General features: G+C 34.8%; 1 protein-coding gene across 1 annotated transcript; it reads left to right on the plus strand.

Annotated features, from left to right (window-relative positions):
- The first annotated feature begins 1,816 nt into the window (after positions 1–1,816).
- Positions 1,817–24,051, plus strand: LOC127849653 (eukaryotic translation initiation factor 3 subunit D-like). Its single transcript, XM_052382399.1, has 10 exons — positions 1,817–2,028; positions 13,597–13,642; positions 14,066–14,205; positions 14,765–14,856; positions 17,207–17,276; positions 17,487–17,608; positions 18,133–18,265; positions 20,747–21,025; positions 23,293–23,437; positions 24,026–24,051. The coding sequence occupies exons 1-10, from the start codon at positions 1,906–1,908 to the stop codon at positions 24,049–24,051; spliced, it is 1,176 nt and encodes a 391-aa protein (XP_052238359.1). The 5' UTR covers positions 1,817–1,905.
- The last annotated feature ends 732 nt before the right edge of the window (positions 24,052–24,783 follow it).

The following is a 24,783-nucleotide window of genomic DNA, read 5'->3' on the forward strand; positions in this document are numbered from 1 at the left end:
CGATTTGGCAACTTAAATATATAGTTGAAGTGCATACACTGGATTAAAAAAAACTCAAACGTTGTTACTTTTTCTGTTTAAAAAAACAACAAAAAAAAGACCGTTTTTATAGTTTTAAGTAAAGATCTACGTAAGATTATAGGAGAATGTTGGGTTGTCTATCTATTATTAAGATCCTAATTAATATGTTGCTTTTTCCGAATTTATCAAGGAAAAAACACAGGTGGGTAGCGTGTGGCTATGCTATTAATTAGTGAAAACATCATTTTGAATGATAAATAATCATATTATAACGAAAAATTAACTTTTCTGAAAAAAAATATTTCACTATCAAATATATATATAACAAGGTATGCAACTCAAAATCAGCCCAAAACGGGGTGCATCGCTTTGAACAGCCATATCTTCATCAATTTTGCAGCGATTTTCACGATTTCGGTCTTATTCAACGCAGAAATGAATTTCCTTTCTGGAAATGTATATGTCTTGCAATATTTTTACAAATGCTGGGTCAACTTTTAAGAAATAACACGATACACAACACGCATGACCCAGTTGGCAGTGATCATGTATTCTTTATGAATGAAATCTCCAGTTGTAAAGACACACCTCCGCATTGGACCAATGAAATCACTCGTATGTTTAAAATGTCAGTTAGTTGAAATGTATGTAAACAAAGGTTTCAAACGGCGCTGGACAGTTAGTCTTGATGCAGAATGTAACGACAAGAACGGTAATAATGTTTTTTCATACGTTTTATTGAATTATGGTATCGAACTACATGAACTTTATAGGGAAGTTGCCCTTTACTCCGTGAAGATTTCAGTCTTAAAGACAGCATGATCACTGTCAACTGGGTCATGCGTGTTGTGTATCGTGTTATTTCTTAAAAGTTGACCCAGCATTTGTAAAAATATTGCAAGACATATACATTTCCAGAAAGGAAATTCATTTCTGCGTTGAATAAGACCAAGATCGTGAAAATCGCTGCAAAATTGATGAAGATATGGCTGTTCAAAGCGATGCACCCCGTTTTGGGCTGATTTTGAGTTGCATACCTTGTTATATATATATTTGATAGTGAAATATTTTTTTTCAGAAAAGTTTAATTTTTCGTTATAATATGATTATTTATCATTCAAAATGATGTTTTCACTAATTAATAGCATAGCCACACGCTACCCACCTGTGGGAAAAAAGCAACCTTTGACTGTTAAGCCCAATTACATTTTTAGTGCAATGTAAATATAAAAAAGTGAAACTCCAGCTGCTGGAGCAGTATTGAATTCTTATTATAAACAATTAGTTGGTCCTTTATTTAAGGCAAGTGACCGATTGCCCAAACAGTACAAAACAGCACAATACAAAACAACATAAACACATATAAGAATAAAGCTGGGGTCACCGCCTTGGAACGGTGAATGCAAAGCATTGGGGGTTTAAACCAGTTTTAGAGCGCTCAACCTCACACTTGGCCCAGCAATATTCATAATACATTTAAGTGTAATTAAAATTTAAACTCATAGCATTGTAACTTAAATTAAACAATAATAAAAGGGAATTAAAACACATTCAATTTAAATACCATTTAATACTCAATGGTAGGAAAGATACCAGAGGTATCAAGTAATTTAAATGTTTTTGCTATAAGATAATATGCATATATATATTACAAGACATTTCATTAAGCTTGAGTCCGCTTAGTATGTAGCACCTATACTCATTAATTCAATGTATTTTACGGACACGGATAAAGCGCTTATGAAGCGCTGACGAATTTTCAACATATAAGTGGATTCTAACCATCGTACAGGTTTACCAGTACTTTTAATCGAACAAACAAATAAGCCATTACCGGCTACGCCATTTTGTTTCTGGTCACGTTGTTCAAATTTCTGTAGCAATATGGCCCATTTTGAACCTCCTGTTATACAAGAAAATGAAGATGGCTGGGGTCCATGTGCGGTTCCAATTAAATTCAAGGATATGCCTTATCAGCCATTCGCTAAAGGAGATCGACTTGGAAAGGTGACGAACATTCGTTAATATATTTTCCCTGCGTCGGTCATAGCTAAAGAAACTTCATCGTACAGATTATATAGTATTGACATACCTATAAAGTCGCGCCAGTCAAAAATCATAAAAAGCGACATTTAAAGTTATGGTAGCCAGAACGACGTCGGTCATTGCCTAGGCTAGCCATATGTCAACAAATTTGGGCTTGTGGTTGTGTGACAGATTTCTGAGACTATAGCTAGACTGAAATGGCATTAAAGTAGTACCTCAGCCGACAATGACCAATAAAGCAAGACTAATATGATTATAGGTGCTACCTAATTTACGGGTAAAAGCTTTTTAATTTTTTTTGATAACCATGTATTTTTAATAAATATATGGACATGATTGTGTTCAAAATATTATAATTGTTGCAATAATAAAGTAATGCATACAAAAAAATCATTCTTAAAACGAGTTACATGTTCCAAGCTGAAAGATCTAGCATCTTATTTTTATTTATTTTTCTAGCCACAGGAATTTATAGCTGGTTCGGTGTCTGTGGTATAGTGGATTGGGTGTCTGCTAACTGGCTTAGTCACTGGGAGGTCTCTGTATTGATCCCTTAAGTGGGAGCATTCTTTAGATAACCCTAAAGACATACTATGGCGTACCATTTGGGTTGAAAGTCAAGAAGACCTACAAGTTAAAAAGAGAAATGTACGTCGAAGTACAATAATAGTAGGAATTGTGTAGGAAATTTCCAACGGTAACCAAACAGTTACCAAGCATTAACAGGATAAATAATGTATTATAACCTCCCCGTTGGTCGTATTTTGTGATAACCATAACTTGCATAAGTCAGAGGTTAATTCCGCTAGGCCAGGTCAATAAATACGCACAATATCTATGAGTTAGTGGTCGATAGTCGCATAATTTGGTATAAATTATAATAATAATAATGTTTAATAAATACGCACAATATCTATAAGTTAGCGGTCGATAGTCGCATAATTCCTTATAAATAATAATAATAATAATGTTCAATGTCAAATATCTCTAAAAGCAACAGACGTAAGGTGTCTTCTGATTGACTAACGCTCAAGGGTCGGTGAAAATTGTACATCGAATTACATTTCTCGTTCTATCTAGTAGGTCTTGTAGACTTTCGATGTCATGGTACGTCATATAGACACTAAGTACTGGTCCTACCAAGGAAACAGTTTGTGTCATCAAATGTCTCAATTCAACTTGACAGCTTGCTAAAGCAGTTGCATTTAGCGTACACAGGCTTTTTCCGCCCCATGCCACGGGTCCGAAATTCGGCCCCATTCCCAATGCAAATCTGGTTGTTTTTTTCCCAATTGAAAAAAAAATTCCCAATTCCCAAAAAAAAAAAAAAAAAAAAATTTTTTTTTTTTTTTTTTTTTACCTTAAAATATATAAGTTAACCTTATCCGGTGTAGAAAATAGAAAGTGTTGCATAATAAAATTATCTGTTGCCTTGAATTTGTTTTAAAAACTGTAAAATATATTAATGATTATTTAAGACTTTCCTTATTTTCCTCAAAATCCGGCGCTTCGCACGATTTTTTTCACCTCAAAAAAGGCCAGGCCTTTTCCCCAAATTCAGATTAAAAAACCTGCACTTATCTCACATGTTCATAATACTTTGTAAAATTTCAATAATAAGTTATCAAAATAGTCGTTATTTACCAGTTAACGGCTTCTTTGAAATATAAGAAACACTATTTACATGCGATTATTTTTCCCAATTGAGCCATTTTGCGAATAATTTTTTTCCCAAAATGGGGGTTTTCACGACGCAAAATTCCCAAAATTCCAGTGTGGCGTATTCCCAAAATGGAGCGGAAAAAGCCTGAGTGCACTGATTTAACATAATCAAAATCATGTGATATGTCAAATCAATTTTGATTGACAAATTTGACAGGATTTTTTTTAATCCAATAAGTTTTAGACTGTCAAATAACACACACTACGTATTGAAAGCCATACCTGGAGCTTTCGTCTGTATATCACTGACTTCATCAGAATAATGATTTCTACTGTTGGGAAACGTTAACACCACTAATTGTCTTCTTATTTATTATCAATGTATAATTATGTGTAACAACATACTTGTTTCGCAATTAAAATATTTAATGAATACAGGTATCTTACAGGTTTCTAATTTTCTTTCGCAAACTATTGTTGAATTGTTAAAATTTTGTCGCCACTAAAAAACTATATCCATTTTGTAGCAATTCTAAAATCACAGTCCAGGGCCCTCAATCAATCAAATCTGCCGCCGAATTTTGGCGGCAGTCCCCCACCTGGAAAGTATACTTTTTTCCCCTTTTGAGGTAAAAATTCACCATAAAAAAAATATTTATTTTTTTTTAATAGAAAGAGGTGTCTCATGATTAGTAGGGCTGCAACGGGTTCCCGAAATATCCGATGATATCGGATCCTACTTCAGATTCGCGGGTACGGATCCACCCCTGGAAATTTCGGTTCCAAATATTTATTTTTATAGTTGTATGTAACCTAGCGCTGTTTTCACGAGTATTGTTTTTTTATACAGACTGGTTCCATTTAATAGATAAAAGAAACGTATAATAGTCGATATTTATTGACGTATGACAGTCAAAAAGCAGATCATTCGAGATCCTTCGGCTTTTATTGTATAAGCGGTCATTTGCGACAAAGAAAAACTAATTCGAAATCATGGAGGATTTGCACATTACAAATGCAATTCATCATGGCAATAAGTAAGTTTTCAATCCTTATTGTCTTTCTGAGTTGCATTAAAAACAACGGTAGTGGATCCAGTGTGTCTGGAATGATATTCAGGTAAATTTTGCATAATTTCGCGACCTGTCCAATTGAGTTCCTGCATCATGTAAATTGTAATGTCTTGAAAGCATCATCTACTTAGTTTAAATGCTATCTTGTGATGCAAGGGATCTCACTGCCCAGTGAGAGAGTCTTCTGCACAGCAGGAGATCTCGTCAGTATCATACGGCTTGCCTGGATCTGGACAATGTTGAAATGCTAATTTTTGTGAAAACAAACATCAAACCACAGGTACTTGAAAAAAAATTTGGTCCTTATATATATATAATAAGAGTAAAGGTACCCAATGATGATTTTACAGGTGTATTGAATAACACAATGCAACAGCATAAAAGATCAAACAATGCACACATATGTCGTGGTTGCCAGCAGGAAGCGTCCATCTATGATAAAACACCTTTTATGTGATGAAAATCTTCCAAGTATGTCCAAAACAGCCAAAGTTTCACAAATAGCACCCCAAAATCAAAGTGTGTAATTCCTGACGTCCAGCTGTCAGTAATGAATGAACAACCACAACGACATATGTGTGCATTGTTTGATCTTTTATGCTGTTGCATTGTGTTATTCAATACACCTGTTAAATTATCGTTGGGTACCTTTACTCTTATTATATATATAAGGACCAACAATTTTTTTCAAGTTCCTGTGCATCAAACTGTATGAACAGTGAAAAGCATATGTTAACAAACAAACTGTTAAGTGAATAATTGTAAAGGTTTTGTTTTATTTTGACATTGATACAATGTAAAACGAGAACTTTGTTGTTGTTTTTTTAAATAAATGTTTAATGTTTTTTAGTCAAATTATACTTCTAAAACCATTGATTTCTTTAATTTAGACAGAAACTTCTAATTTTCTCTTATATGAGGGATCCAGATCCGAAAAACTGTAAGAAACCATATTTGGATTCGGATTCGAATCCGAACAATTTTTTTGGATTCGTTGCAGCCCTAATGATTAGTATATCTCAATTCTATTTCAATTTAATCTTTTCAAACATACTAAATTATGAAACATGCAATGAATATAGTGCAAACATGTACACATGTAATAATAAGAGTTAGTAAAAAAATCCCCCAAACAGGGAAACGCAGCACAAATTTTCCCTACTAAAGGCTGCGGACCCCTTCCGCAAAGTAGTGTGAGGGCGCTGCAGTCTAAACTGCATACACTTAGCTCTTTAGTTACAATTTGAATGCAAATATTAGAATGCATCATGTTATATCATCCATATTTTTTTATTTAAACATTCAAATAACACATAACACAGTACACATATAAAAAGGTATGTGGTATTCTGTGGAGATACAAACCAATTCACATCATTTATTTGCACATAAAATAATAGTTACAAAATAAGAAAAACTAAAACACTGTCATCAACCTACATTTCAAGAATATTTACGTATATGAAATTACAAAGTGGTGTTATTGTATTACCTTTTACAAAATTAACATTGCTGGTTTTGTACTAGCCATAAAACATTTATCATGGATTAACAAGTAACAACCAATTAATTAATTACACAATAGAACGGAAATCATATTAATTGCATTATGCATTTACTAAACAAGCTATTTGCTACTGTTTAGAATTACACTATCTTACTAAAAATGATCACAGGTACTTAGTGCTTTTACATACTTGTGGTAAGTTTTGTATTACTAGTTTGACAATTATCGGCAGACACTTGTCGATATACAGACAAAATTTGCATGGGAACTTTCATATTTTTGTCAGCATATTTGCCTTCAAATTGTTTATTTAACAACCCTTTGACATTGTTTGCACATCTGATCTTATTATACCATAGCAGTGCTTTCCACAGGATTTTTGTCAGGCGCCCCGGGGCTGATAGGGGTGGTTCGGGAGGGGTGTCCCCTCCCGATTGTTGATTTTTTTAATTTAACGTGTCAATTAACGCTCTGTGGTGCGTTTTAACTCAAAGAAAAACAGCGTCGAAAGACGTCATTTGGTGCGCTATGACTCTTCAAAAAATCCCCCTGTCATTTAAAAATATATATACTTTTTTATATTGTTTAATTGTTTTAAAACTTTCCCGTACTGACAGTAAAATCCTGACTCTAACGATTCTCCAATACATCCGTTTCAACCCGACAATTATTGCATACTTACTACTATTCAAGTTTCTATTTATATCCGATAATCCCGTTTATTCCGTTTTTATAAATCACTTTCTGCTAAATGTTTACGATAAAAGCTCTCAATTATTTCTTTTTGAACAAACCTTGCCATTTTTCAAAAGTATCAAATGAATTTTATGTGACTATGTATAGATTTGATGAAATATTGCCTCTGAAAATTTACATGCGTCAATCCTCTGACGTGTTGTGTGCTTGTTAAAACAATACACGCTATGTTGTACATGCTGCATAATTTTTGTGCTCTTATTAATTGAGAAAAAGATTCGACCCAAAATAAATTTGCACTACTAATTTGAAGCAAGAATATTTTAACGTTGCGGTAACATTTACATTCGGAAGTGTGTTTCGGATTAAAAACGCGTTAATGTCGACATACGGGAAAGGGTTTCGGATGAAAAATTTAATTATTCCCATTTGAGATTTTAATAAATATTAACAGTTGCGTTATGAATTAAACGATAATTTGTTTAAACACTTAAGTCGAATAAATGTTTTGACGGAATTATGCATGAAATTCACGAGGATTACGGCCGGTTGCCATCATCAGTCTTCTAAGTATCGATTATCGGACGAAAAATTTACTAGTGTGCGTAATTAATTAAACGAAAATTTGTTAACGCATTACGTGTCTAATAAATGCCAGAAAAACGTTATAAATGGACATGATGAAATATACATGTACTGGAATTAAATTGTTATCGCATAATTGTAACCGGGAGTTATTTGCACAACTTACTTGCTATAAGTAATTATTTCTTTACCTCTTTCAGTTAATTTCTTGTATTAATTACAAGAGTCATAGGTAACACTTGTTTACAGTATAAAGGTGTGATGATGATGCCCCAAACCGTCTTTAATGTACTTTTTTATTACGTAAATGGTACAAATTCCTGCTTATCAAGCTGCGATAAACTTTAACATCGTGCCCGACCTCAATAAAAAATAATGGTCGATAGTTAACCCCGCCCTCATAAGCATTCGCGTAACCAATTGGACGATGAACATCACAGTTTGACGACTGGAAAGTTACCTGATACATCCTTGTCAGAATTTAAATGACTGTGTAATGTGGCTAGAATAATCTATACGCGCGCCATGCTATTCTCTTATCAGTGGATTATCCATTACCCCATGTGGTGTCCATGGCGATTACTTGTGTAAGTAGGTACCGTGTGCTGTTTTAAAACAGGGAATATTGATACACTGATAGAGAAACCTTTGTTGTTTTTTTTACAATCTCCACTTTTTTCACTGAAAAGCACACAGGTCGGAAAATTTCAAGCGCCCCGGGGACTCTGATTTCGAAATTCAAGCGCCCCGGCAAGGGGCGCTTAAATGGCCTGGGGAAAACCCTGCATAGCTGATTTTTGTTTATAGATAGACATATATAGACTTTTCAAAGTTCTATATAAGTTCACACATGTTCCATCCAAGTAAACAAACAGAACCAATAAAGATCGCCACAGATAGTAACTGTGGGTATAGCTTGGAAATTTTGATAGTTCAGGAATCCCTCCTTTGTGGATTTTTGTAAACCAGAACTGTCAGTTTTGCTGGATAAAATGGCTTGTATGATGACCAGCTCTTGCCTTGGCAGAACAGCTTCTAAAAACGGAAAACCAAAAAATATCTTAAAATTTGATCAATAATGCAGACAATTTATAAATGTCTTGTTTTTTGTTGATTTCGAATTTGGAAGATTTTTCACGTAAGATTGTGGTATGAAAATTCAACGGTATCGGATTTTGTGGTTTTAGGCCTAAACTAGTTATAGTGATATGTAACCTTTCGGGATATCGGTAAAGTGCGAGCAGACCAGGTGCAAATACGTTAAAAATTAAAGCTTAACGACTAAAAAGTTAGATTGGAATATCTTTAAATTTTGTGAATAAATGTGTTTCTGGTGGATAACAACGACAACTTACCAGAATATTGCTCATGATCACACGTAAAACTTCTTTCTGAGAGCGAATGAAAAATGCGTCACAAATTCTGACAAATAAACAGTAGGATGTCGTTATTGAAATACCGCGAGAATTCTGGAAGAATAGAGATGCCAACTATAATGTTCAAAACAAATAATTTTTTAACAAGCGCTTGTTATTTGTCAGGATAATAATAACAATAAGATATCGAAAAGATCAAAGCAAATAAATTCGACAGAAATCTGAGATTCGGCAATATATTAAAGACGGGTTATGTTCACCTAAATTGTGTTTGGTAAAGACTGTCACTATATGTAGTGAACCAGTCTTCGGCTTATACCCACTGAAGAAGAGCATTCAGGGGAGATAATTGAGTAATGACTTAATTCTGGAACGGTTGCGAAGAAAAACAAATAATGCGAGAATATTTAGTGCAATTCGCTACACAATTATGTTGTCATTGATATAATTTTTCCCGAGGTATGTATTTACATGTGATTTAGCATATGTCAAAGTGTTTTTGATTTGTTCAAGGTCATAACTAGCATTGCTTAAATATATGTCGCGTGGCAAATTTTTTTGAGACGCATCCCTATATGGTATTCTTATGTAATTTTATGATCTAAATTTCCATATGTATGAACGGTCAACGCCCGCTTCGAGGGCTTGTGACCGTATAAATAAAAAATGCAGGCTCTTGTGACTTGTCTCACAGTGTCAACCCGTTGCAACCCCAGTTCTCAGCACATTTGAGCTTGGTAACCCCCCGTTCACACATAACTGCCGTTTCTACTACGATTAAAGCTTGGCCGAAAACGTGGCCTATGGTGACAAATCACTGGAGAAACGTAGTCCTCATAAGCACAGTATATATATATATATATATATATATATATATATATATATATATATATATATATGAGGCATCAAAGAACGTTCAAAATGAAGACCATAATTTGCCAAATTGATCGATTTTGACTTGAATCGGACTTATCTACCACGATCCAAATCTTTTTATGTCCCCCACTATAGTAGTGGGGGACATATTGTTTTTGCCCTGTCTGTTGGTCTGTTTGCGCCAACTTTAACATTTTGCAATAACTTTTGCAATATTGAAGATAGCAACTTCATATTTGGCATGCATGTGTATCTTATGAAGCTGCACATTTTGAGTGGTGAAAGGTCAAGGTCAAGGTCATCCTTCAAGGTCAGAGGTCAAATATATGTGGCCAAAATCGCTCATTTTATGAATACTTATGCAATATTGTAGATAGCAACTTGATATTTGGCATGCATGTGTATCTTATGGAGCTGCACCTTTTGAGTGTTGAAAGGTCAAAGTCAAGGTTATCCTTCAAGGTCATAGGTCAAATATATGTGGCCCAAATCGCTTATTTTATGAATACTTTTGCAATATTGAAGATAGCAACTTGATATTTGGCATGCATGTGTATCTCATGGAGCTGCACATTTTGAGTGGTGAAAGGTCAAGGTCATCCTTCACAAGGTCAAGGTCATCCTTCACAAGGTCAAGGTCATATATAGGGGGACATTGTGTTTCACAAACACATCTTGTTCATATCATGGCTTGATAGGGATTATCGTCGTAAAGTCGCAGCTCTGTGAGAACTCAGGGTTAGTCTTCACTATACAAACTTTCCCCACCAAACTACTTGACCACGTCAAAATAAGCGTGTTTTTTTTGCCCAATTGGGAATAGTACCGGTACCAGCCCAATTGAGCAAAATGAGCACAAAAAACCCTGACAATGAGAAAATTTGCTTTTTTTATTTTTGTTTTTTGGGGGATGGCCTCAATTTGGAATTTTTTGGACAGCAATCAGGAAAAAATAGCTGAAAATGGAGAATGTTTAAGAATAAACTACCGTTTAATCTCAGTTATATGTCAACCAGTGCATTTGTCTGCATGATGAAAATTTGTCATTTGTATATGTGCACTTGGTAAGTCAGGTTATAAAAACAAGTGGAAAATTAGCGTCTGTAAATTTGTGACCCCCCTTAAAATTCATTTTCAGATGTTACAACACAACTATCTTGTTAAGCATTTTAATTATATTTAATAATCCATATATTAAAGAAGTGATAACATTACATTGCAAGTAGCTAACTAGTTATAATCCAACAAAACACTGAAGCCATTATTGACAATAAATGAGTGCAGAAATGTCATAAATACGCACGTACATTCCTAATTAATTGAAACTGTACAGAAAGTTGGTAAATCAGAACTACTTGGGCTGTTTCGAGAAAACCGACGAGAATTATTCATTGTTTCCAAGCTAAGGCCCATTGGGACTAACAAATGTAAATTATGTGTTCAATAAACTCCACCTTCGTTCTTGGAAAAAGATTCAAAAGGTGTATCTATGCAGGTGCTGTTTCATAATTAGACAATTGCCATACTATAACAAACAAACTTTAAAAAATGACATTGAAAATTCCATTCATATAGGCGAATTGTATTAAGACCTATGCAGGGCTAAACATTAACTTTTGAAGCCACTTGTCCGGTAGACCAAAATTTCACTTGTCCTGACCAAAAAGCAACTTGTCCTGACCATTATATCTTATTCTGCTCAGTACTTTGCAAAATAATGAAATAATACAAAATGCTCAAATCATAAAGACTTTAAGCGTTCAAAATACATGTTAACATAATTTTAGACAGGGCCAAAGAAAAAAATATGTCTGGAGCCGTTGACCCGACCGACACTATTTTTTACGGCCGACCCTAAACTTTTTTCTCGCTCCCAATACGAAAAAATTTCTTCTGCCATTTTGTATTGAAACTGGAATTCAGCTTAGCGGAAAAAATCCAATAACAAGGCAAAGACATATTTATATCGAATAAAACCCGACTGATTTTAAAAGGTTAATACATTTTAAACATTTATTCAAATTATTGTACATGTAATTTAAATTTCGATGTTTTGTAATATAATTTAATTATACAAACCGATCGTACCCTCGATTCAAAGTTTGACAGCTTTGTGTTTGTTTTTTTGTGAACATTTCCGTGTTTTAGTAAATGAAAACATAACCTCAAGTGTGCAACAGTACTTGATTATCTCAATACGGTCAATATCTGTAATATCTTTCATAGTTTTTGTGCACAAATTTCCTTTAAATTATTTAAAACATGTTGATACGAAATGGTTATCTATAGTCCTGAGTACGGTGTTGTATCAATTGAAAATATCGGAATATCTCGCGCTTTGTTGTATAAACGTAAACAAAATATAATCGACACAGTTTTGTGGTAACTCCCCATGATTATTAATGGATTTAAAATTTTAAAGGCATTTTGTCTCAGTAATTAAATTATAAAGACCACTTGTCCCCTCGGACTAGCAAATTCTTTATTTACTTGTCGGGACTAACAATTTAGTTGTCCCTGGCGTCGGATTACTGTTTATGTCTAGTCCTGCTATGCATTTCAATTTGTTATTTGAAGTTGTTAATTATTAACATTCATATAGAATATTATTTGATAAAGTTGAAATACGCTCACGAGGGTTTTACAGTGTGAACTGCTTTAAAACTACATAAAAATGTCAACAAGTTAAAAATGCTGTCTTCGTTTACACGTTTTCAACTCTTTTCAACCTGTCATACATGTAAATCTGTCACAAGTTGGTTTCATATTGCAACAATCTATTTGTGTTCATACAACATGCAGGGAATAATCTACATGTGCGTTCCGCTTCTATGACGCACTAATATCGAAATGGACGCATAGTTTTGAAATACGTGCTTCCACTCAGACGCATTGCTGAAACGAATCCGTTAACCCATACGGGGATCAAGATAAGTACGAACCATCTTGGTATGAGTCAAAAGTGTAGCGATGAAAGCTGAGTTTAACCGAATGAGGCTTGAAGACTGCAATAGTTCTTTTGATTGGCTCTAGTCGAGCCGCTGCTGTATAATACGAACCAATAAGAATTGACCTTTTAAATAGAGAGTGTTATGATATTTTCTAGAGTCCCCGGATGAAAACCTGCTTTAACTTTTTGTTAATTAGTCAGAAAAAATGCCTCCGAAATAAGGTGTTGAAGCTAAATCCAAAACAAACAACTCTTAACTTTAATAAGGGTAGGATAATTGCTCGCAGTTCGGACGTAAACAATAATATTATCAAGCTCGCAATTCGGATGTTAACAATAATATTATCATCGATTTGAATCAAGTTGAAATGTTATAACAGGTTACATTAATGTAACAGATAATGTTATAGCCTATGTGAAGGCAAGCAAGATAGTGATAACCCTGAATTTGTTTTTTTGGTTTCAACATGTTTTTGAGATTATTAAAAGTTTAATGCAAAATATAGTTATTGAGCTAGTGTGATTTAGACTCATTTTCTTCACTACTTGGGATCTTTCAAAATTTGGGACCCATTCTCTTTCAAGGTGAACTCATAAATTTTGGCCTGGGACTCATTGGTCTAAAATCTTTGAGTTCAGGAACCCATATATAGTAAATTCTAGATTATTCCCTGTTAGTGTTTCCGATAGCACAACATTATACTTAACATTTATATATATATATAAGTGTATTTTTGACAAGTCACCATTTATTACTTATTTGTGACTTTTGAGACTCAGTTCCATATGATACACGTGTTTCAGGTGTCTGACTGGACTGGTGCTACATACCAAGATAAGAGACACTTAGGTAAGTCTTTTGTCACTCAACAAATTAAACATGAAAACTTTACTATGCATTTTTTTTTTTATTATTTCATGTTTAGCCAAAAAATGTTTGTGTAAACCAGTTTCTGTTTATAAGCTACCAGTAGCCCATCAGCCAAGTATTAGTGAAATGTAATGAAGTCTTTACTCTAATAAAAAGACTATTGGAATTGGAGCTGCACATTTTGAGTGGTGAAAGGTCTAGGTCATTCTTCAAGGTCAAAGGTCAAATATATGGGGGGAGACATAGTGTTTCACATACACATCTTGTTTAATATTTATTAAACAAATTGTGTGTCAGTGAGTAGGGCTGAATTTAAAATACTCATAATGTGAGTTAGTAGCTATCTCGCATTACACAATGGAAGCTCTGAGAACTAACTGTAAACTTGATTGTTTGTTACAGGAAAATACCAGTCCGCGTTTGGTGGTGGAGCCAGTCAGTATGCATACTACCACGAGGAAGACGAGAGTTCTTTCCAGCTGGTTGATACACAAAAGATACAGAAACCAGCCTACACACGTGGGCGCAGAATGTTCCAACAGGTACCTAGCTGATGCTTGCATGTTTATCCTGATATGGGGTTTCAGACACTGGCGAGGCTTTTTTCCACTATTTTGGAAATGTGACCTGTGCCCCTAGGATTGGGGGGTCTTTCAGGGTAAATTTACTTTAGATTGGGAAAATGCTTGTTTTACTTAGAACATTGGAATAATTGTTGATAAAACTTGAAGAGCTGGAAGAGGGATTTAAAATAAAAATATGGCTATAAAATCTTACCAAAATAAGCTGCGACCAAGAAACCTCAGACAGATTAGTCTTTGAATTATTTAAGAACTCATCAGACATAGTAAACCTGTCAGACACTTTACATGGGAACTTTTAGTCTTTAAAGTTCAAAAAGATCTATGTCTGCACTGGTTTATTGTAAACCAAACTTGCTAAGATCTTTAGTTTGATATAGTTTTTCTATGTCTAATAAAGAATATTAAGAAGTCTGATTGTTTCATGATACTGCTAATATGAATGACTGATATTGCCGTCTATTCTACGTTTGGCAAGGTTACCAAGACCTCAGCTCACCCATGTCTTGTTTTTTCTCAGAACAAGCAGCGTCGTGAGCGTGAACGTAAACAACAGCTTGCGCAGGCCAACAACATGCAGGTGCTGTCAAAGACACAGAAGAGCAGAGAACGGTATGCACTGCTTGTGCCTTCGGCTGTCCGCATATCTACATGTAGTATGATATCTAGAGTTCTCAGCCAGCTCAATTTATTTTTTTAAGTAGATACTTTTTTAATCATTTAATAAATATTAATAAATATCGGACATAATTTAAAGTGTATTAAAATGGAACTGTTACTATTAAATATCATAATTTTCATAACATAATAAAAACTTGGCATTTCAAAAATTAATTGTAAGAATATAACCTTCTATAACACTTAAATTAAGCATATGGAATAATTAAACAAAATTGTATTGTTCATTTTTGTGTGGGGTAACAAAAGGGTAGCAAAAATGTATGATGTTATAAAAAAAACAGTTTACATGCAGATTGCCAAACCTTTTGTGCAATTAAGATCTGTATTTGCTAATATTACAACTATCTGTCTATTATTGTCCCCTACCGGTTTCACCGGAGGGGACCTATGGTTTGCGCTCTGTGAGTCTGTTAGTCTGTCTGTCTGTCACAATTTTCTGGATCCTGCGATAACTTAATAAGTTCTTCATATTTTTTCATGAAACTTGAAACATGGATAGATGGCAATATGGACATTATGCACATCATTTCATTTTGTTCCTACATCAAAAATTATGGTTGCTATGGCAACAAATAGACTAGAACTACTGCTGAAAATGGTGTTTTTTTGGATCCTGCGATAACTTTAAAAGTTCTTAATATTTTTTCATGAAACTTGCAACATGGATAGATAGCAATATGGATATTATGCACGTCATTTCATTTTGTTCCTATGTCAAAAATTGTGGTTGCTTTGACAACCAAAAAAAAATATTCTGAAAATGGTGGAATTTCTGACAATAGTGGAGCCGATAGGGGACCATATTGCTTGACAATAGCCTTGTTCATTATAAAATGCATCATGACTCGAGACATACTCTGAAATTCAATCATTTTGTGTTTACCATTTAGTCAATTTAGTTTCTTTCACAGGCAATAAATATCTAAGATTATTGTGGATCATAAATATTAAGTTATTCAAAGTAAAGTAATTTCTTTAAATTGAAAAGTGCAGAAATGATGAATACAAGATCTGGATGTTGATGAAGATGGTTGTAACCCTCTAAGAAGTACTGATCTGCAAACAATATACTCATGCTTTGCCATCAACATAAAAAAATTCCCCATCCAAAGGGGCATGTCATCCGGCAAAGGTGCTTAAATATTTTGATCACCACTTTGATAAAACTTAAGTATTTGGCTACAATTACGATAGGCAGTGGGGGCCCTGATTATCAATTATAATCTCAAGTTTTTATCACCATAATGCTGTTAATGGTATGTAATGGTAACAAAAAGTAATATTTATGCTTATTTAGGTTGTGAAACATCAATATATGTCAAGTTTAAAGTTACAATATTTAATTGGGACAACTGATTTTAGCATGCAAAATCCCTGACTATGTTGTTTAACAACTAATTGTATTGGTCTGAATGAGGAATACATGTATTTGGGTCATTCAAAAACATTTAAGCATCACTGTTGCAAAAATTGGCACAGATGTAACTAGAAATGGCGCTGCAGAGGCCGACGCGTATCCCCACGCCGCATGTTTGACCCAGGGGGCACCCCAGGGTTGGTAATGGGGCCATGCATAGTTGAGATTGTCCGCATTGTCATAAGAGATGTTCAGTATCAATTTGAAGTAAATCGGTGTAGAAATGAAGAAGTTATAGTAAAAGGCAATTTTGGGGGGGGCGGGGGCGCCCCAGGGTTGGTAATGGGGCCATGCATAGTTGAGATTGAGTGTAGGAGGAGATAGTGGCCAGGACGGACAGACAGCAGAGATAACCACAATATCCCCACGCTTTTCAAAAAGCCTGGGGATAAAAACATGGTAGAATATTGTTGTCATAAAGAGGATATTTAGGGTTCTGTCCTCCTTGATTTTAACTCTTTCAGTGCTGGAACCGAATTTTAAAGGCCTTTGCAAACAGTTTGGATCCAGATGAGACACCACAGAACGTGGTGTCTCATCACAATCCAAACTGTTTGCTATTCTGATAGTATTCTTAGAAAAAAATGGAAGAAAATGCTAATTTTAGAAATTCAGCAGACGACATTTTAGCAGACTTCAAATTTCCCAGCATGCAAAGGGTTAATGCTTTGCCCTGCAACAGCATCTAATGATGAAAGGGTGACATACCCTATTAACTGGTTTCCATGAAGCTCTGAAAACTATCAATTGAGTTTCATGAAGAAAAATAAGTCTGTGTTTCAGAGATTTTCACCGCCATTTATTAATAACCCCCTACAATTGTGTGGGTATGTTACAGAAATTGTTTGCACTCATATATTACAGGGATCGTCAGCGGCTGTACAAGAAATGGCAGAAACAGTTTGGGCGCTCCATGCAGGAGAACAGACAGAAGGTAAGAGGGTGGGATGGCAGGAAACTGTGCTTTTGAAGTAAAGCTGGGTGTTATTGGTGTTAGCTAACAAATACTTTAATACAATTGATTTTATTATTAAATTTACTAAGTTTTTTTTTAAGAGAGCTTTTATTGAAGCGAGTTTAATGTTAAAACTTTTACCTAAAAATGTGTTGTAGTGTCATTGTTGGTGTTTGTTTTCCCGTACAGAACCCATTAAAGCACCGGGAAGCCTCAGTGACGGTGCGCCCTAACTGGGAGGTTGTGGAGGAGCTGGACTTCCCGCGTATGTCCAAACTCACCCTGCCGGACATTGCAGAGGGCGAGGACCTGTGAGTGAACCATATGTTGTGAAGTGTTAACCCATTTATGCATAGCGTCTAGAAAAAAGGCCTTGGCAAACAGCGTAGACCCAGATGAGACGCCGCATGATGTGGCGTCTCATCAGGGTCTGTGCTGTTTGTTTAATGGAATTTCTGTAAGAAATACTCTAAATATAGAAATAACTATACTAGACATCCCTAATTTTGGAAAATAAATTGATCCAATTTTGAAGGATGGGAGAGTCCACTAGGCATAAATGGGTTAATATGAGACTTGCCTTAGGGAAAGGGAGTTTAATGCATGTGCATACAGTGTTGTTCCAGATAAGCCCGTGCACTTGCAGGCTGTTCTGGTTTAGTGCTGTTTGCTGCTCAGCAACATCTCAGGATTGCAAATCAAGCAATTAATTTTTCTAAGCAGCTACAAACAAGTCAAAGTGTGTATCTGAGTGGTACAAGGTTAATTTGTTCTAATACAGTTTCATGGGGTTCTATAAATGCTTTATGGTTATGTTTAACTTGTTTTTTTCAAGGCTGAAATGTGGCAGCATGGAGTATTATGATAAGACGTACGACCGAGTGACAACGAAGAATGAGAAACCCTTAAAGAGGATCAACCGAATCTTCCACAAAGTCACCACAACAGACGATCCCATGATCAGACAGGTATTGTATGCATTGAGGAATACACCATGTGTTGTGTTCTGAGAAAACTGTGCTTAATGCATGTGCCTAAAGTGTCGTCCCAGAATAGCCTGTGCAGTCCGCACAGGCTAATCAGGGACAACACTTTCCACTTTTATGGTATTTTTAGTTTCAATTAAGTCTCTCTTTACCAAAAATCAAGTTTAGGCAGAAAGTGTTGTCCCTGATTAGCCTGCGCGGACTGCACAGGCTAATCTGGGATGACACTTTATGCACATGCATTAAGCCCAGTTTTCTTAGAACAAGGATCAGCATTGTTATTGGGGAATACAACAATCTTAGTTGGGCATGCACCAGTTTATTGTGGAATATGTATATTGATATTTGGGAATAAATACACTCTTATTGAGGAGTACAACATTATTGTCTGGAAATGTATACCTTATTACTTGAGAATACAACACTTTTACCACTGTAATGATTGCGTTATTGTTTTTTTACGATGATCTGTTTGTGCTTTTTTTGCAAATAAATTGTTCTAATCTGTTCTGGTATTTGGGCATATGTACATTGCAGGGGACATAAATTTCACTCGTCTGGTCGAATTGACGATTGAAATCTTGAAAGGACGAGTGAATTTACCTAAAGCTCTCGTCCTACAGGATGAGTGAAAAAAAGCTGATGCTAAAATATGTATTTTCTGACCAGTAAGACTCTTTTTCATTAAATAAAATCATTTTCTTAAAGCATACCTATTCTGCAAATTGAATGCGAATGCATGCAAATTATAATTGTAAGTTTTATATGGCAGGTGCGCGTTGTTGTGCGAGACTTTGTCCCGAGTAAATATTATTTAACCGCGAATAACTGAGAAAGCAGCATTTTAGCAGTGATATACGAAACTTAATTAGTCTTATCAGCCCTTTGCAATCTTTTATTTCACACATATTTGAAGAAAAAGTGCATGTGTTTGCAGGACGAGTGAAAATTTTAATGCACTCGTCCTGCAGGATGAGTTCAGTTTAGAAATCTTTTTGTCCCCTGCATTGATATTTCATAATATATACTTTATTTTAGGGGAATACAAGATTATTATTTGGAAATACGAAATTGATTTTTAAATTGCAATCCCATTCTGTTATTCAGGAAAAAAGCTGCATTTGGACCCTTTTTGAATATCTTTTAAAGCAAGCCAATGACTGTACCAACACCATGGGTTCTTAATTTGGAAAATAAAAAGTAAAATTGTGCATTTCATGCATGATACAGTCAGTAAACTTTCATATAAACAAAGAAGAAAATCGGATATTCTGAATAATTGTGGGCGGACCTTATACACTGAAAGCACGCGCTGTAACTTAACAAAACATGCCGATACATTTTCCACCAGCGTAATAATCCGGCAATAAATGAATGAAAGTTGCGGTTTTGATTGACAGAACAGCCGAAAGTTATTTTTATGGGTGGAACTTCACATAAAATAGTACACAAGAAAAATAGTAAACATTGTATAAATCTTTAGTAAAAATCGTGTTAGAATCGAAATAATTCGTGTACTTTATTGTTTGTTGTTGAATAACCAACGACCGGAAGTTAAGATGCGTGGTTTTTAATCACTCGTGCTTCGCACTCGTGATTTAATCCCTACGCTTCTTAACTATCGGCCGTGGTTTTTTCGACAAACTATAACGTACACGAATTGTTTTTCAACTATTTGGTTTTATTATTGCCAGTAGCCAACCTACGCACAGACATTTGTTAGATTCAATGCATGTGTGTAAGCTATTATCGAGTCAACAATGATTTAAAACATCGGTATAGACTTACACAGATTAATAATATTGACAACGATGAAAAGTCAGATAAAACAGTTACCGAAACAACAATGAAATAGCTAATGATAAAACCACTTGAGAAAACTCGTATGTTCCATTTAAAAAAATGCTTAAGGCAATTTTACTTGTACATTATTATACCCTCTTCATGAATGGCAAAATCAATGGTATATATTTTAACGTAATTTGACATAATTTCGGATAAAAATTTTCGGACACTTTTTCCCCATTTAAATCCAGACCGATTGATGTTGCTGGAAAATATGATCCCTGCTTGTACATATTAGCCTCTTTCTGTGAAAACTGGGCTTAATTCATTTGCGTACGTAAAGTGTCGTCCCAGATAATTCTGTGCAGTCCACAAAACGAAAAATACCATAAATGCTGAAAGTATCGTCCCTGATAAGCTTTTTGTGGACTGCACAGGCTAATATGGGAAGACGCTTTCCGCCTAAACAGGATTTTTATTTAGTAAAGACTTCCTTTAAACAAGCAATACCATAAAAGCCGAAAATGTGGTCCCTGATTAATCTGTGTGAACTGCTCAGGCTAATCTGGTATGACACTTTATGCACATGCATTAAGCCCAGTTTTCTTAGACCCAGACTCATATCATTAAACTTCAGGGATTTCATACCCCTATTATGATCTTGTACACACCATTCAGCTGGCCAAGTCTACGGGCAACGTGTTTGCCACAGATGCCATCCTGGCCACTCTGATGTGCTGTACACGCTCAGTATACTCCTGGGACATCATCGTGCAACGGGTCGGCAAAAAGCTTTTCTTTGACAAACGAGACGACTCAGAGTTTGACCTCCTTACAGTCAGCGAGACGGCCGTCGAGCCTCCCCAGGACGATACGGGCAGCATCAACTCACCACGGAATCTTGCCCTGGAGGCCACCTTTATCAACCATAATTTCTCTCAACAAGTCTTGAAAATGGTACGTGTTATGATTTTATGTGTGTTGGGTTGTGTGTTGTTGCAAAATCTTTGCTGTTAAATCTCTGTTCCTTCTGTATGGATTTATCCTCATCTTCACTATTTTGAAAAACAAATATAATCACTGGGTACAAACAGTACTGGTCTATTTCAAAAGCCCATCTTTAATTGCATAAACATAATAACAGTTGATAAGGTATTTTATTGGAAAGAATTTTAAATGTTGAGGCTTTGTTTGTGCCCCTAGATAAGAAGTTTTTTCCCCCAATCAAGTCCATTCACGGTTAACTCTGTAAACCCCTGAAGTGTTACAAGTGTGTCCAATGTATCATTAAGTCAGCTGTCATTGCTGTTAAACTATAATTACAGACCTGTTTACTTCTACCGATTCGCCGTAGTTACTACGGATTATTTGGATAAACTACGCACTACGGATTTGTACTGAAAAACTACGGATCCATCGATCAAAATGGTCAAATTTTCAGTTTTTAATCGTACTTTTGCTTATTTTCGGTCTTTGGGGGTAATTTATCAATCATAATCATTTTGGCGCTTGCGTAGTAAGAAACGTTTAAATTCAAGCCTCCTGGGGAACGAGTGCTGATCGAGCTTGTCGAGTCGTCACCGAACGACAACTGACTTACGTATTGGTTTGCAAATTTAGCCGAATATATACATGTATGATTTAATGTTGCTATCCATTATAAAGAGTATACACATCTCTCTCTCTCTATTGCGGAGAATACCGACGATAGTTGATGTATCGGGATTGAGCACGCCTGTTTTTGCACACGTTCAAGATGGCGGCAAGCAGACGAGAAAATTGCGATCAACGGCGAAATAATAAATACCATTCAAATTAACAACGGATACATATGGTCATAAGGGAATAATGTAATGCGTGTGTTAATTAACGCAAAATACTATGTGAGATAAAAAACAACAATAAATATTTATCAGAAATCTGCACAGTGAATGTGCGTCACGGAAACGAGTATTGGAAAATTGGAGTTCAGTCATTCACAAAGTTAAAGCATTTATTATAATAAGATGAGTATCGTTCGAAAATGGAAAGAGACAATATAAAGAAGTGAAACTCCAGCTGCTGGAGTAGTATCCAATTATTATTTTAAACAATTAGCAGGTCCTTTATTTAAGGCAAGTGACCAATTGCCCAAACAGTACAAAACAGCACAATACAGCACAATACAAAACAACATAAATACAAATAAGAATAAAGCTGGGGTCACCGCCTTGGTTACGCTGTACAGTTTAATGAAATAGCATTGAACTGAGGTTGTCAAGTGCAAGATATTGAAAGGTAAACAAATAACATATATTATTTTAACTCCATTTAATACATCATTAACTCAACAAGAACACTAAAGGGTGTTTGTCACTATTCGTTTATGTTTTCCCTTTATGATATTTAATTAAAACAAATACTGAATTAAATTAATAGCTACTCTTAAAGAGCTTATGATCAAATGGTGTATTTAAGAATCTATAGATTATTGCAAGTTTAATATGCATGTGGATGAATATTAACTAAATATTGTATTCATAGTAAAAAGACGTTAATGCAGCACTTTATAAGATAAAAATGCTGTCAAACATGCACTTAAAAACAATTTTAATTCTGTTACTTATAATCATATTTATAATGTTTAATGCTTCCCAATTTCATTGTTTATCGCGCTATTTTATCCTATGTCATGGTTTATCACGCTAATTTTCCCAATCCAAATGGCACAGGCTGTAACAAATAAAAGCAAAAAAAAATCACTTAACAGATTAAATTATTAGCAAGTAAATTCATCTAATGCTTTATGTACCGTTAAACTGATATGTGACCCAGTCATGGTGTTTTAATGCTCGAAATGATTGAAGAGTTTAAAACTACTGACAACAGCCCAAAACTACTGAGAGATGCTCTCCCTACTACTGAGAAGCAATCGGTAGGGTAAACAGGTCTGTAATTATTATAGAGCTTAAGGTGCTCACAAATTTATGATTCCACTTCAAATAATTTAGTATTAAGGTCCCAAGTGAAGTATTGTCAAACGCGGGGTAAAGTGTTGTCAAACATTAGCCTGTGCAGTCCGCACAGGCTAATCACAGATATCCTTTCAGCCTAAACTGGAATTTTGCTTATAAGATACTTTTTATAAACGAATAATTCCATAAAAGCAGCATAAAGTATCGTTCCTGATTAGCCTGCGCAGACTCTACAGGGCTTAATGTTTTCCACTCTCCTTATGTTCTCAGGGGGAGGAGAAGTACGCGTTTGACAAGCCAAACCCTTTCATCCAAGAAGACGAACAGAGTCAAGTGGCTTCTGTAGGTTACAGGTACGTGTTAATTGTATTTAGAAAACTGCTTATATGCACTGAACTAATTTGTTTACATGCAAGTACGTATAAGCAGGATTTTTTTCCTTGATTTTGGGAAAGGGGGAGGCCTTCCATTTTGGGAACAAATTATTGACAAACAAGACATTTCCCAAAGAAACTTGATGTTTGGGGAAAATTGCATCATTTTTAAGAAATTCTCTAAGGGGGAGGGACATTTTTCTTTGAGAAAAAAAAATATAAGGCCCTAAATTACTAAAGAAGAAAAACAAGCCCCTTTCATAAATGTCAATTTTGATGAATGAATTGTTTTTACCCGAATCGTCTTCAATTCTGTTCTTTAAGTTTTTTAAGCACTCTCCTTGACAATTTCACAAGCAATTTAACTTGAACTTATTTAATGTCATTGGAATATTTTACTTTGACAGAAAAGATGACATATTTCCACTGAGTGACAATGCTGAATATTGTGTTTACCTCTAAGAAGCACTGATCTGTCATTGAATTAAATGTCATTGGAATATTTTACTTTTACAGAAAAAATAATATATTTCTACTAAGTGACAATGCTGAATATTGTGATTACCTCTAAAAAAGCACTGATCTGTCATTGAATTTAATGTAGTTTGGAATATTTTATACTTTGACAGAAAAGATGACTATTTCTACTGAGTGACAATGCTGAATATTATGATTACCTCTAAAAAGGCACTGATCTGTCATTGAATTAATGTCATTGGAATATTTTACTTTGACAGAAAAGATGATATATTTCTACTGAGTGACAATGCTAAATATGTAATTACCACTAAGAAGCACTGATCTGTCATTGAATTAAATGTCATTAGAATATTTTACTTTAACCGAAAAGATGATATATTTCTACTGAGTGACAATGCTGAATATTTTGATAACCTCTAAGAAGCACTGATCTGTCATTGAATTAAATGTCATTGGCATATTTTACTTTGGCAGAAAAGATGATATTTTCACTGAGTTACAATGCTGAATATTGTAATTACCTCTAAGAAGCACTGATCTGTCATTGCATTTAATGTCATTGGCATATTTTACTTTGGCAGAAAGATGACATATTTCCACTGAGTTACAATGCTGATATTGTGATTACCTCTAAGAAGCACTGATCTGTCATTGAATTTAATGTCATTGGAATATTTTACTTTGACAGAAAAGATGATATATTCTACTGAGTGACAATGCTGAATATTTGATACCTCTAAGAAGCACTGATCTGTCATTGAATTAAATGTCATTAGAATATTTTACTTTAAACCGAACAGATGATATATTTCTACTGAGTTGACAATGCTGAATATTTTGATAACCTCTAAGATCCACTGATCTGTCATTGAATTACATGTCATTGGCATTTTTACTTTGGCAGAAA

This window comes from Dreissena polymorpha, chromosome 11, assembly GCF_020536995.1.
Source record: "Dreissena polymorpha isolate Duluth1 chromosome 11, UMN_Dpol_1.0, whole genome shotgun sequence".
Taxonomy (NCBI): Eukaryota; Metazoa; Mollusca; class Bivalvia; order Myida; family Dreissenidae; genus Dreissena; species Dreissena polymorpha.